This window comes from Hemiscyllium ocellatum, chromosome 24 (genome assembly GCF_020745735.1).
Source record: "Hemiscyllium ocellatum isolate sHemOce1 chromosome 24, sHemOce1.pat.X.cur, whole genome shotgun sequence".
In the NCBI taxonomy this organism is placed as follows: domain Eukaryota; kingdom Metazoa; phylum Chordata; class Chondrichthyes; order Orectolobiformes; family Hemiscylliidae; genus Hemiscyllium; species Hemiscyllium ocellatum.
In genome coordinates, this window is record NC_083424.1 from 49,164,758 (window position 1) to 49,180,810 (window position 16,053).

The window sequence follows — 16,053 nt, forward strand, 5'->3', positions numbered from 1 at the left end:
ATAGGAACAAGCGCATGCCTTTCTCACAGTCACCAGGTTCCTTAATGGTGTTTCAAAATTCCCAGCGATATTCACTACCAGTGATGCAAAAGGACTTGCAGCTTTGTTCTTGAAATCAGATATTGAGAATTTATATCAAACTGTTGAAAGACTATACTGGCATATTCAGGGAAACTATTCTTGTAAAGTACTGGTGGAGACTTAATGGGCTTAACTGTACTGTAAACATTCTACAATTTGAAATAGCAATCAGTTAAAGTACAGGGATCAAGATGGAGGAGAAAGTGATCAGCAATTATAAATCAAGCCACAAGTTGTTCCCAGCTGCCACATTTGCTCATAGTTTTCACTTTTTATTGTCTTTTGGTTTTAGATTTGTTTTAAAATGTAGGAGCTTCAGTAATACATGCAAAAGGTGATACTGTGCGCTTCGGGACCCCAACAGTGAGTCCAAATAGAGGTCCAGTAGCAGAGTGCTTCAGCAATTTGACTGGATGCAGCCTCCTGATTAATACATTAATGACAACTGAGTGGAGTGAGAGCTCAATCCCAATTTTGTTTACTACTCAGTGTTACATTTATTGAAATGGATCCTGCTAGGCTGCACTGTTACTAGCAAGACGCCAGCTATTCTGATTCATGGTCCCATCTGAGCTTTCATTGAGTAACCAGCTGCCCACTTTTGTGGAATGGGTAGTCAATCTACACACTGGTCTGCCTCCTGTGAGATTCCCAGGCAATGGGACAATGGTGTGGAGTCGTTTGGCTGTGCCCCCTACCCGATTTTGCCCACAGCTTCTTCCCTTCCGCCACTAAAATCTAGTGTTCTACAGGAATAGGCAAAAATTAGGCACTTCCACATCAGATGAAAATATACAAGATAAAATTATGCAACAATTCAATCATGTAAAATTAGTACTGATTTTATTTAAAATATAAGGCAGTAAAATTTGGGTAAATAGCATGCCTACAATAATACACAATTTACAATAAAATACTCAATATAAAAACCAGTAAATGACAACATGGCAGGGAGGTAATTTACACACCTTACACAATACAGAACCAAATACATAACAACAATCTTGCATCTTCCTACAAAGTGAAAAATCACTAGGCATGTTTCTGAAGAACGAGAAACATAAAATATTAGTTGAACATCATAAGATTAAAGGAATTAATGTACAGTAAAAATTACAAGATACTTGTTTGGGCAATGAGAATTCAGTGACATACCAGTTTTAAAGAAATATCAAGCCTCTCAAACACATTGTCTTAAAGTTCATTGCTTTTACAAAACAGCATGCTTCTTCAGGAATGGGGGGGGACAAGAAAATCAGTTTTAGGTGCAACTTTGGTTGACTTTCCATTCCATTACCAGGATATTAAACCAAACCATTGATGGGAATGGTTCCCAAACAGAATCATAAAAATGCTCATGGATAAACAAGTAGCTGCAAGTGATAAGCATAAAAAACTCTCAATCTTGCAGTATGGGTTTGAAATAAAGAGCACTGTAAAAAGATCTATTAAAAACTGTAATAAAAATGTCAGAACACTAGCAGTCATTTCAACCTCACATTGCTTGCCTGTGCAGTGTCAGGACAGGACAAAAATACTGCAAAAACATTCTGAAGCTCCTCCTTGAAGTGTAGCAACATTGCTTTAAATGACTAAGAGGAGTTTGTTACCAATCATTCAAATGGTGACAAATGTGTCCATCAAAATTGCATCATGCTAATTTGTGTCCAACTCATGCTCAAGCACCATAACGATGAGGCAGAGCAGCAACAAAGGAAGAAAGGAAAGGAAACAAATTGTGCACTCAGGATCCCACTTTCCCAGGGATACCCTGCCGCAGGTGGCCAGAGATTTATCAGAGGGTTGAGAACCAGCCTGCTCAGCCACATGAAGACTGTAGTAGATGCCACTCTCAAAATCAAGGGATGGCTACCAACAATTATTTAACTGACTAATTAATCAGCATTAGTGAAGCATCTACATTATAAACATCAGCTGGTAGTCTATTCACAATCACTTGATCATGCTTACAGCATACGACAGGTACAGCACAATTTTTCACTGTTTGCTTTCCCATACCCATGTCCCTGTAAATTCTGCATTGTTCCTAAACAATAAAACTTACAAGTGCATATGATTTAATCTGTCATAAGTTTACTGGATCTATTTATAATTAGCCTTGATTTCAGCTGCCATTTATGTGGTGCCGTCGCTATAGGGAGACAGGATGGTTGACAGGTCTACAACCAGTAATTTGTCCCCAGTTTCACAAGATGTTCCACTTCAAAAATGTATTGGCAAGTTCATTGGGCACAGTATGAACACCTGACACAAAGTGGAGTCAGACTTTCCAAGGATGGTTTGCAGAGGTGTCATTGCCACGCAAGACCAGAAATACTGGGTACTCCTGCTTCAGCAAGTTGCACTCACATTTATGTCAGCAGAGAGATCAATGCATCCAGAAATTTACTACGATCCTCAGTTTTCAGTTCAATTACTGTAATGAAAAGATTAATTAGTTAATTGGAATCTAGTCACTCAGCATGTATACAAAGCTGGCCAACACCTTAAACTATACCTTTACCAATGTGACTGGAAATCAGTCTCTGTGCTCAAAGCAGCACCAAACAGATATTTAGCGGAAGGGATGCTCTGAATGTGGGAGGATGGAATATGTCAATATACACAAGATGCAAGTGGGTAAAGATATTACCACTGCTACATAGCTGTTGTGAAATGTTTTTTCAGCGAATGCTGTTCTGAAGTTCATAAACATTATATCCAATGGATAGCGATGTTATTTCAAAAGGACAACATCAGGCATAGAGTTAGACACTATGAGATCAAAAACTCATCAGGATGTGTTCTTTATTTATCGCACAACACCAGCTACCGAGAATATTCTTTATATACTAGATTTGACCTTTCTAAAATTACTTCAGCTCTTTTCCCCCCCGAGTTAGCCCACAAACTCCATCCTGTAATACTTGTGAATGGAATGATTTCCCGCTACTGTATTATAAGGAAGTCCTAAAACAATCGGCTGAAGCTATGCACAAAATCTTTGACACGTATTCCTCACATACACACTTCAAAGGGCTACCTCCCTGCAATCAATCACAATTAAACAGAGAAATGAAGAAAGATTCTTCCTCAAACTGGCCCTGAGGGAGAGTCACTAGCAGCACTATTGCTGAACTTAATCTCACAGCACCATAATTATCATAAAGGTTACTTACTGGAAGTATCAAAGTGGTCATGCAGAGTCCGTGAGCTTGTACTTTCTGCTGCCTTCTCAAATGCTTTACCAAAGAAACTGAAAGAGAGCAATGATTGTTTACAGAACTTCAAGCAATTTTACATACTCCTTCTGAATGTGAACTAATAGCACTCTATTTGGAGTTACAGAAATGATCAAGACAAGCTTGCAAACCAGCTGCTTCTGGTTATACAGTAGCTGCACTGGAACCACACTTAAACATTTCTTTTGTATGAATTCTGTGCTTATTTAAAGGATAATGTGTTAATACTAAACTCTTGCCATTTTGTCATTCAGTAGCAGCAATGACATTTAGATGATATTGCAACGAGACGAATAATGTACATTCAATTCTGTACTAACTTCAGAGTTACACAAATATTTTCACAATTAGTTTAATTTTGGCTTCCTACAGCTTATTGGGATAAGATTGAATATTGTCACTGGTTGCTCAATATTTACATTCATATCATGTATAAGACATAGTGAGAAAAAGCTCTCATTTCATGAACCTTGGGTGAAGTTGAATTCACATTTCAAAAGGTCAATGTGTAATTACTCGCTGTACATTATTTGCATTGTATGTACAAAAAGATTAAATTATACAAAGGAATCAAGCCAAATTCTTTTTAGTTTACGTTTCATTTTTTATGGAGCTCTTCAATAAATAAAAATGGTGCAACACAGAAGGCAGCCACTCAGCCCTAGTTCTCAGCGATCTTCTAAGTCTACATTCCTGGAAATCTCTCTCATTCCAGTATTTGTCTTTTTTGAACATTATTTAATCTGCTTCATTCACCAAATATATTTAGTACTATAGATCATAAATTATTGCATAAAAACAAAGTTACTTCAAAATTATTTTAAACCTGCGTCCTCTGATTAACGACACTTAAGATCTTGGAAAAAGATTCCCCTATTTACTAATTTTGAAAACCACTAAAAATTTTCTCAAATCTTTTTCTGCTGCAAATTCAGGAACTCAAACTTCTATATGCAAATTTTAAAACAATTAGTCTTTCATGGGACGGCATTTGTTGGCCATTCTTAAAGGCTCTTAAATTAAGTTGCATTTCAGAGGACAGTTAAGAACCAACCATATTACTGGAGTTACATGTTGTTAAGATCAGATTTCCTTCCCTAAAGGGGAATACAGAAACAAATTTATTTTTCTGACAATTAATATTGGTATAGTCACTGTAAATGAGACTAGCATTCAATTCCAGATTTTATTTATCAAATTAAAATTCTAAGGATTGCCCAGGTGAGATTTGAACCAGCAGCCCACAGCATGAACCTGGGCCTTGGGATTACTAAACTAGCGATACTAAACTAAACTGCCTTCCTCATGAAATGCTTTGTATCTGGTACCACTACAAAATCTCCTTTGCACTTTCTTCTAGCTAAATGCAGTGATAAGTTTTAAAAAATATAATGAAGATGGAAACATTAATTCAGTTTTCTATTTGACATTTCAAAAAGAAACCTCATTCATTGGAAACACTGCTCCATCAGCAAATTTAGCACAACTGAACATCAGACTTGGAACTTGCTGACTGAAGGGTTTATGCCCAAAACATCAATTCTCTGTTCCTTGGATGCTGCCTGACCTGCTGTGCTTTTCCAGCGCCACTCTTTTCAGATCTGCTGACTCTGCCTGGCTGAGGACAACAGCAGTGGTTGCTTTCATTATGGAGGGAAACAATAGAGCTTTCATTTTTCCACCATAAACATGGAGCTTAGCTATGGACTCACTTTTTTTTGTCTGAGCTTTCAGTTTCTGGTGGGATTCCAATAACGATCACTGTTCCTTTCTCCAGGTCCATTGGTGCTGCTATGACCAGCGGGAGCACCTTACATCGTTTGTTTTTGGTCTGTAGAGAAGAACAGATGAAATTAGAAGACACTGCTTATTACTCTCCTACAACACCATGTACGGAATTTCCAGCAACATGTCCACTCAAAATGGCAAGTCAATGACCTGTGGCACTGCATGCAGGATGTCAATATCAAGGGCAGTGCTTAGATCAAACTTGCTAGAGGATTTTGGAGAGGCAGGATGAGAATGAGCAGTGAGAGGTAGAGTGAGAGAGAGCAAGAAAGTCAGCAAGAAAGCAAAAGGAGGGAGGAGTGTGTTTAAGAGAGAGCAGAGAAGAGGAAAGAGAGAGAACACAGAAAAAGAAGAGGCCTGAGGCGGGAGGAAGAGGAGGAAGGGATGGGCTGGGAAAAGGAGAGTAGGACAAGATGAAAGCATAAAACTTATCGGGGCAAGCAATAGCCGACATTAGTATTTGACTATTAATCCAGAAACTCAGGCATCGTTCTAGTTAGCTGAATTCAAATTTGGGTTTGAATTCAATAAAAAAAATCTGGAAATAAGAGTCAAATGATGACCATGAAACCATTGTCAAGAAAAAATTATGAATGAGGCTTTAGGGAAGGAAACTGTCATCCTTACCGAGTCTGGCCAAGACATGTGACTCCACACCCACAGCAATGTGGCTGACTTTTTTTTTCTTAATCTTTTCTTTTAAACCCCCACACTACCGCCTAACTGCGGTAGTACTTATTTTTCCCCAGCACCCATGTGTGTGTGTGTGTGTGTGTGTGTGTGTGTGTGTGTAGGTGTGAGACACAGTGAGAGACACAAAGTGCATGAATCTTTATTCAATTTCCACCACCAGGAAGATAGAACAACACCCGAGTGGCCAGTGCCCTTCACATCAAAGGGCAATGCTGTGTGATCAAACAGTGAAGGGGAGGGCAGGGACTAAATCAAAATAGAGTCGGAGGGGGAAATAACGCACTCCACTCCCTGCAGTACCCACCTCTCCCTGAACAACTCCAGGGTGTTGGTGGACACCGCGTGCTCCTTCTCCAAGGATACCCAGGCTCTAACATAACCGCGGAAGAGGGGCAGGCAGTCGGCCCTAATGACCCCCTCCTCGGCTCGCTGCCTGGACCTGTTTACGGCCAGTTTGTCCAGGCCCAGGAGCAGACCCACGAGGAGGTCTTCAGACCTGCCCTCCCTCGTCCGCAATCAAAAAGGGAGTGCAAACGCCCACACCCAATATACACGTGGTCCACGGACTCCACAGCGCCACAGAACAAGCAGTTGGGCTGGGAGTCCATGAACCACTGCAATCTGCGGTTGCAGGGGACTGCTGCATGCAGCGCCCTCCACCCCAGATCCCCGAGAGAAAGGGGGAGGACTCCCGCGTAGAGAGCCCTCCACTGGGGATCCCCCCCGCCCGGTGGCAAATGGGCACGCCAAGGCGTGTCCGGACGGTGGATGAGGGAGAAGAGGTGGACGGTGTGCAGCAACAGTCAATACAGGGCCTGCCTTTTTACATTCTTAAAAGGGACAAAATGAAAATTCCGGAGGCGGCTCAGGTTATGGGGCACAGGCTCCCGTGGGAAGTACGTGACATTGGGGCCAATGTGAAATTCCATCCGGGTTGGGGTGAGCACGGACGGGATCCCACCGCACACCTGAGCGTCCTCCAACTGGTGCACTATGTTGGGTCCGAGCACCGCCGTTTTAAGGCGTCGGATGGCGATGGCCATGTACCGGATGTCTACCGCTGCCCTACTCGCTATGTCCTGCGGCAGTGTCCAGTCCAGGCCCCGGCACGTCCCCGACCCTGGTTACCCTCGCCACCACGGCCCTCCCCTCCGACAGCCACTCGAACCCGCGAGCACGGAGGTGCGGATTCCTGAGCAAAGGCTCCTTGACGACAGCCGCTACTCCTGCCGGAGGGTAGGCGCTGCGCAATTCGACCATGTTCCAGACAGTGATCAGGTCCTGGTAAAAGACAGGCAGCGTCTTGAGGGTGACCTCCAAACAGTCATGGTCGACGAACAGGAGCTGCGTGTTGTAGTTGAGGTTATGCACCTGGCGGAAAAAATACGTCGCCAGGGCGCACCACCTAGGAGGAGGCTCGACATAAAGGTATCGCTGCAAGGTCTGAAGGCCGTCCTCAATAGGGAGACTCAGAACCTGCACAGCGACCCAGTGCATCTTTTTGTCCCAGAAGAAGTCGACCAACGTTCTATGAATGCCAGCGACAAAGCCAGGAGGTGGGACCAAAGTGACCAGTCGGTACCACAGCATGGCGGCCACCAGCTGGTTTATGACCAGCAGTCGGCTCCTGTAAGATAGCACTCGGAGCAGTCCTGTGTGGCTGACTCTTAACTATCCTCTGGCAATTAGGAATGGGCAATAAATGCTTGTCCAGCCAGTGATGCCCTCATCCCATGAATGAATTTTTAAAAAATGCAAATAAAACAGTGGGCAGAATTTTACAGTCCCTACAGGCACGTCGAAGATGCTATGGAATGCAGTGCATGGCTTCATCTGCCTGTCCCAACCTGCACCCCAGACAGCCCACTCATCTTTGAGCCTATTGAATCCCTTAAATGGCTAATAAATAGTCACTTAAGTACCTTATCCAGCTCCTATTTTGGGCATGTTGCAATAGGCCATTTGGCCTATCAAGTCTGTATTGCCAAAAATATACTACACTGGTCTCAGTTTCCTGCACTAGACACACAGCTTTGAATGTTAAGACACTTCAAGCCCTCATCCAAGTACTTTTTAAATATTGATGTCTCCTTCCAGGCAGTGCATTCCAGGCACCCACTATATAGGTGAGAAAGGTTTTATTCCTGCTTTTCACTCTAAAATTATGGTCCCTTTTATTGACACTTCAACTTAGGGAACAACTGCTTTCTATTCACGCTGCTGCTTGTCCATGTCATTACACACCACTGGATATGTGGGGCTTGAACCTGGGCATCTCGGCTCAGAGTAGGGACGCTCCAACGACCTGCCTGGAGAGGGCAATTGTAGAGCTTTAGCTGTACAGAGGAACCTTGATTATCCGAATATCAAATTATCTGAAGAAGATCTCGAGGTCCCGATAGAAACATTACATCAAAGAAGAGCTTCCAACACCGATGGTGTCTTTTGTTTACAGTGATTAAAGGTAAACTCGGCTTACAGAAATGCTGACGAGAACAGTCCTGGACATTGGTGGGAGCCCAGGCACCATCTCCAAATGAATGACCTCCTGCCCACACTTTCCCAGGAGTTCTACACAGGTACAGGGGCAAAGGTGGAACCTGTCAAACAGTTGCAGTAAAAAGGTGTGTGTGTGGCTGTGCGCGCGCTATTTGGAGTCTCACCACCCCCCCCTCCCAAAAGGTGGCAGCAGCAGCGGTCTTGCTGTTGGTGTTCAGTCTGGCTGCCCTGGAGAGGGGGTGGGGAGCGAACGGGAGCACACAGGGGACTGGGACTGGACAGCTGACTGGAGGTGGAGGTGGGGGTGGGGGTGGGGGGGGTTTGCTCACACGCGGTGTGCTGCTGCGTACTCTCCTCAACAGGGAGCGGACTTAACAGAAAATTCCCAACCACAGAGGAAAGGCATTGAATCAATTAACCAAAATAATCAATTATCCAAACAAAATAGTGCCCGCCCATCTCGTCCAGATAATTGAGGTTCCTCTGTATAGGTTAGTGTTGGGTAAGAGGGAAAGAGGTAGCTCCTTTGAGGGTATCGTGCAGCCCACCCTTAACACGATCATATTCTACTTTAACTCTGGTGCGCGTGTGTGTCCCCCTTTTAAAGAGGATACATACATACATACCGAACGGACAAAGCACTTCAGCAAGTGTTTACACAGAAGTTTCAAACAAATGGGCTTTGAATAGATCTTTACATCGGGGGTCCCCTGTAGATGAAAAAAAAATGAATTACTTAAAAGAACACAATTACAAGATCGTATAAGTCAGCTAAATCACAATCATGGTTAAGTGTGTTTTAAAGTGAAGGAAATTAAACAGGTGCAATTTTGTGTGCCCAATCTATATGTTCTGGAAAAGGGGTCACAGCTGGAAGCAAAATGTTTCTTTTCTCCACGGATACTGCTTGACCTTGTTGAGTACTTATTACATAAAACAGAAATCGAAGAGGTTATATTTGGTTAGGGTACATTGTGAAATTGGATACCTGTTTTGCTCCTAGCTTTTAAAATATTATTCTTCAGAGTGATCATGACAAGATTTGCATTTTTTGTCCATCTTTAGTTGCCCTAAAGTCGTGGTAGATCTTTCCCTTGAATTGCTGAACTACCTGTAGCCTAGTGTTTCCATAGCCATGCAAATTGTGAAATCCAATCAGTAGGGATTGCCAGAGTAGACCCTAGTTTTGTGAGCTGTACGTACTTGGACTCTGGGTATTAGTCATCAACCAGCCTTTCCCCACCTACTGTTCTCAGCATCAATTGATAGACATACATCTGCAACAGTGGGGTTTTCAGAAAGATGTAAAAAATCCAAGATGTTGCACTTTTGGCTGAGGGCAGTTGTTTCAGCCTTAGCTCTTGCATTCACATGTCAATTACAAGTACACCATAGTTGAAGACGGAAATGTATATAGAGATAGCACTTCCTATTACTTTTGCACTAGCATTCCTGATTAGATGTAATTTGCTTGGATTCATTTTTTGTGAGACTATTTAGCACCATCCGTAGCCTGCTGCATTTAGTGTTTGGTCTCACTATAGCAGTTATGTGACTACATTTATAGTTTATTCTAAGGCATCCCTGTTGCTGCTCCTAGTAAAGCCTTGTGATTGAAGCAGTTTTAATCTGCTAATTTGATACTGATCAAGGTGCAAGCAATATGTAAAATGACACTAATCCTTTGGTTTTACAATGGTGGCAACACGTTGCTGAGTAGTTCTTCTACAACTTGTGCCGTGCAACTTTGACAATTAAAAGTGTCAGATGTCATTTTCCCAGGCTTGAAGTCAGTGTCAAAATTCCACAAATCATCTTGATCTTTTTGCATATTAAGCTGAGGAGAAATAATTCACTTTTAAAAAGGCTGTGCTACTGTCACAGAACTAAATAGCAGCACAATCTCCTATTTTCCATTTGTTTATTTAAGTGATTGTCTCAACTTGCAAGGGAAACAGGGGAAACAAAGCCATTTGATAAACCAGATTTTATCTTTTGATCTTTAGACCGATCCTTTTGAAGGTGGCGTGTGCAAAAGGATGTCTGGGGGAAATTATTGTATAAATCTGAATAAAGCATATTACAGCAATATTTGAAAAAGGCAAAGCTAATATTTCTACCAGAAAAATGTAACTCTCTTAATTATTTGATATAGTTGCATATATTTTTATAAATATACAGTCTTGTAATTAGAGGGGAATTCTGCTTAGTTACTGAGTTTTTGTTCATTCTTTCCACATAAATCATTAATTTATAATTCACTATTGTAGTGATGGAAGATATTGCGGGATCTGACACAAATTGCACGTATAATAATTTATTTGCCTATATTTTCATATGCATTTAAATTGTGGAACTATTTCAATGTTCTGCAAATGGATCTTTGGAGTCAGGTGACTGTTACTATGGTACATGGGACAAGAAACTACAGCAAAGCAAAGTACTAACTAGATGAGAAAGCAATAGGATCCAGTGGTTGGGAATAAACACAAGGAAATGCAGAAAATGAATTAACATTAGGGAAAGAAATGTACTGAGACAGACACTCACAGCAACTGGCAATGGCAATAAATATAGTCTTGCTGGTGCTGCCTTTTATTCCTGAATAAATAAGGTTAAAAAACCCTTCAAATTTAACAGGCTTTAATTTATTGTCTGGTCTGTTTATGGGTGTTCATTTCACAGGAAATGCCCTCGATATATTATGTTATGGTCTGTGGGAAACCCTTGCTTCTCATGATACCTTTCATGTAGAAATAACATAATCCTGTTTCAGATGCTTTACTCATTCTCAGATATGTTTATCCAAGTCTGATTTTACTTCCCTGGTTATTTAGCTCACATTCCAGTCAGTCTGCATTACAGGATCAAATTCCCTAAAAATGTCTAAGTTTGTCCCGGGTTGATCCTTACCTCTTGTAAATAACAGTAGAGGAAGGGTCCTTGTGAGATGATGAGGTTAGTGCAAATGCAGCTAGCAACTGTTTGGTGAATGGCTCGGAGCTGCTGCTTGGCCAGTTCCAAACCTTGTTGTAGCTTATCTGGGTTACTCCTAAACAGCCAGAAAAGGCAACACAAAGTAGTTAACACTTTCAATATAAATTATTTTCAAGGTATAGACACTCATTTTTGTGTCGACTGGGATGGAGGGTTGGGTGGAGGTTCTCTCACTCAACACCTCTATCAACAACTTACAGTTATATAGTCCTGTACTGGAGTAAAAACACTTCACAAGAGGAATATTAGATAAACAAAGCTTTAGGGCAGACAGAGACACAAGTTCAAAACAGTGTCTGAAAGGGCAGAGTGGTAAAGGAGCAGAGAGTTTTCAGGAAGGAATTTCACAGCTTATGCACCAGACAGTTGAAGGCATGACAAGCAATTGTGCAGCAGTTTTAAAATGAAGGATGTGCAAGAGCACACAGTCGTGTGGAGCAGAGATCTCAAAGATGGTAGGGCTACAGGGAGTTCACGAGAAAGGGAGTGATACACTCACAGATGAAAACAAGTTTGAGAGTGTTAAAAATCTAGATGTAATTGGAAATCCAGGGCTCTTTCACTCAAATTACAGCAGATGACTGGAAAAAACATTTCGCAATATCACCCTATTACTCTTTATAAAGGCTGTCTGAAATGTTAACTTAATTTAGAGCTCTACTGTCAATTTGTGACAAGTAAAATCAGAGAGATTTATATAAATCTATAGACAGTGAAACCCTGCACAGTTTTTGGTCAAGTTTATAACCTCAGGTTAAGGCCAGCAGAACATCTAGGCAAACAACCAAATGATTATTTCCTAACAGTATCCATCAAGGTGAGAAATTGGAGAGAATTGCACAGAATTTCCAAGTCAATATCTGAGCAGATGAGATGGAGGTTTGGACTCGATCCATGACTTCATTATTTATAGAATCCATTCATGTTTGCACAATTAAAATGTTGCTTGAAGTACATGTAGACTCCATGCTTTTTTGGATTACAATTCTTTTTATAAGGAGAATTTGGCAGATGGACAGTCCTTCAACATAATATCACAACATCCTGCAATATGAAACCTCTCAGCTATCAGAGTGGCATGGTCGCTTAGTGGTTAGCACTGCTGCCTCAGTGCCAGGGAACTGCATTAGATTCCACTCTTGGGTGGATGTCTGCGTGGAGTTTGCACTTTCTGCCCATAACTGCATGGATTTCCTCCAGGTGCTCTGGCTTCCTCCCACAGTCCAAAGATGTGCAGGTTAGGTGGAATGATCATGGGAAATGCAGGGTCACAGGGCTAGGGTAGGGGTCTGGGTGAGATTGTTCTTTGGAGGATCGGTATGGACTCGATGGGCTGAATGGCCTGATTCCACACTGTAGGGATTCAATCAATGGGAATATGGGTTAACACCGTGTATCTCAATGTCTTGAGTACTGGTGAGATTGACACACTGAGTCAAAACAGATGTCAGAACAGAATGTTTTGTGAAGAAAGCCTAAGCACAAAGATGCATAGCTGACAGAATATGTGATGGCCATGCATCTATTCTGGAGATGTTGTGATGACCACTTGCTTTATATTGATAAAGTAACTGAAAGGTTTAAGTAGACTATACAGTTAAGGTAACAGGGAGAGATTGAGATATCTCATGTCGATATAATTTGTCACATTGTGTCTTTAGATGCTGTCTGATTTAGCAGCGAAGTGCATGAAATGAAGAGATCAAAGGTAGAATTAGTATAATATTTTGAGCAAACCACTATTCTAATCACACTGGGTTATGAAATATGATATTGCAGATTTCTTATAGTGAATTATCTCAATAACAAAGAACTACGTAATAATAATGAATAAAATTTGCATGATTTGCCCATGTATTCACAATGGTTTGTGCAATATTAGATGTCTGTATTGACCGGTGTTTAACGCAACAAAAAACAAAATAATAGAGTAAAGGAGGTCCTCCACTGTCAATCCCTCATGTCTTGTACTGCCATTTGTAATAAATAGGTGGTAAGCAAATTATACATAAATTCTGTTTTCAGAAGTTTTTTTTTCAACCAAACCAGCTCTACATGGCAGGCAGAAGTAACAACAGATTCTAAACCAAGCAGACTCGTGATCTGACTGGAGAAATCAGAAGGCTTATTTTTGAAAGCACAAAAGATTATGGGATACAGCATCACACAACAACCTGGCTTGAGATTGATAACCTCAAAGATCACTGCACCATCTTTTAAAAAAAGGTTCAATTAAATGGATAGTGCTGCGTTTCTGTGGTATCACTTTCATCTTAAAGGATGTTGTGGTGTGGTGGTAATATCCCTACCACAGGATCAGAAGGTCTGGGTTCAAGATCCTCCTGCCGGGAAGGTGTACCAAAAAATGTCTCAACAGGCTGATTTTTAAAAATAATTTGCAAGTACGTGGACAGCATCTGGTGGCTAAACAGGGCATTACAACACTGAACCATGTTCTCCCATTGCTAGATTTCCCACTAGACTGGATCGTCCTGAGCCAAAGTACAGTGTTAAACATTCTTGCTCATCTATGATGGACGTGCATAAGGTATCATAAAATGGTTGTCATAACCATGAACTTATTCTGCCATCTCAAAGAATAGGTTTACCAGAGAAAAGGTGAAATTGTTGCTGAAATACACCACCATAGATGGGATAGTGACTGCAGTTTGCAGCTAAAGAAAAAACTATTTTCTATTGCTTACTGACTTGAGAGCATAACACAAATATATTTTAATTGCAGATTATACAGTTACAGGATTGAGAAACTGAGGGACAGGTTAGGAGATCGAGGTAGCTTTGACAGACTAGTCTTTTCCAGCCCTTCAACGTTATTTTCATTTGAGTTTTTCTGTGGAAAATGAGGAATGAGGACTTTGGAAGAAATGTTCATTAATATATTTAGAGGGGGATGTTATGCAGTCGTAACATCATAGGACAGTAATACACAGACCCCAGGCTAGTGCACTGGGGACATGGGTTCAAATCCCATCATGCCAGTTGGTGAAATTTAAATTCAATTAATAAATATGAAATATAAAGTTGGTCACAGCAATGATGACCATGACTACTACCATCTGTTGTTGTAAAAACTCACTTGGTTCAACAATGCCCTTTTAGGAAGGATGTCTGACTTTCACACCCTTATCCAGTTTGATCTACACTGGACTTCAGACAGACTGCAAATTAGTTGACTATGAAATGGCCTAGCAATTCACTCAGTTTAAGGGCAATCAGGAAACGGGCAAGAAATGTTAGCCTTGCCAGCGATGTCCACGTTCATGAAAGAATAAGAAAAATAATCTCACTTGCAGTCAGTTCCCACAATAAATACCACTCAAAGACCACTTCAAATAAAACATTATTTTATCTTGTGCCTATCTTGTGGGCGGCACGGTGGCACAGTGGATAGCACTGCTGCCTCACAGCGCCAGAGACCCGGGTTCAATTCCCGCCTCAGGCGATTGACTGTGTGGAGTTTGCACGTTCTCCCCATGTCTGCGTGGGTTTCCTCCGGGTGCTCTGGTTTCCTCCCACAGTCCAAAGATGTGCTGGTCAGGTGAATTGGCCATGCTAAATTGCCCGTAGTGTTAGGTAAGGGATAAACGTAGGGGTATGGGTGGGTTGCGCTTCGGCGGGTCGATGAGGACTTGTTGGGCCGAAGGGCCTGTTTCCACACTGTAAGTAATCTAATCTCACTGTCAGGCTTGCTCATGTAAATAGACTACAGAATAGTTCACAACCAATGACATCAAATGAAACACCTGAAGTCCCAAGCAATCTCCACTTCTATTCTTCAGGCAGTTATATACAACTTAAGTATAAGAAAAATCATTACCAGAAAATAACTTTGAAAAGCATCGCAGAGTTACTGACAGTATGCTTTTAATTTCAGATTTCTCCGATTTCAGATTTCTTCAGATTTTTCTCAAATGCCTTCAATTTAAAATAATGACATTTGTGTGGAGCTTCCCAAACATTTTCTCACTGGTACAGCATTTCAAGCCTTGCAATTCTGTGGCCGCACAGTGAGAGCTGTGCGAGACTGAGTGGAGGGGACGCAGAGCTGTAAAATTAGGAGAGGCTGGGGAAATGGAGGTGTTTAATCTTCAGGACCTCGCAGCTTAAAATCTCTCAACTTGGTGCAATTGCCTCAAGGCATTTAATCTCCTTCAACCTTTGACCTCCTGGAACTCTACATTTCATTAATGCTAACTTCTTGTGCACGATTCTCTCTTTGCACTCCACCATTTGCAGCCAGTGTTGGATTCACACTGTAATTTTCTCTCTAACATTCTCCATCTATCCTCCTTTCAGAGGCTTCTTAATACCCTATTCTTTGACCAACCACCTGGTTGCCCCTCAAACTCTCCTTAATCAGCTAAAAATGCTACTTTTGTTTGATTCATTGGAAAAGTTTCCTAGGACATGCCAGGAAAAGACATTATGTTTGACTAAACCAGAGTAAATTCACCTCAGAATATTTTTCCTGATGCGAAACATGTTCTGGTTGGCTCAGCTATACAACAGTATGGATTCAATTTCTGCAACGGCTAAGGTTACCTGAAGGATTCTCAGCTTCTCCTTTGCCTGAGGCATGGCGACCAGCAGGTTAAGCCATCACCAGTCTAATGAGAGAGCAGCCTAATGGTTTGGCAATTTATTTTTATTTTACTCCAGACTATATGATATTAAAAAACTATCATCATAACCACAGGTGAGTGTAATGTTTACTCGCTAAGACCAAACTTTT

General features: G+C 41.4%; 1 protein-coding gene across 1 annotated transcript in view; it reads right to left on the reverse strand.

The window, feature by feature from the left end:
• Positions 1–947: 947 nt before the first annotated feature.
• Positions 948–16,053, reverse strand: part of cdc45 (CDC45 cell division cycle 45 homolog (S. cerevisiae)) — a 51,445-nt gene continuing 36,339 nt past the window's right edge. Inside the window, exons 14-18 of the mRNA XM_060844068.1 lie at positions 11,217–11,355; positions 8,930–9,013; positions 5,036–5,154; positions 3,261–3,337; positions 948–2,518 (exon numbers count right to left, since the gene is read on the reverse strand). Of these exons, the coding sequence (XP_060700051.1) occupies positions 2,454–2,518; positions 3,261–3,337; positions 5,036–5,154; positions 8,930–9,013; positions 11,217–11,355 (484 nt within the window). The 3' untranslated portion in view covers positions 948–2,453. The remainder of the gene's footprint in view (positions 2,519–3,260; positions 3,338–5,035; positions 5,155–8,929; positions 9,014–11,216; positions 11,356–16,053) is intronic.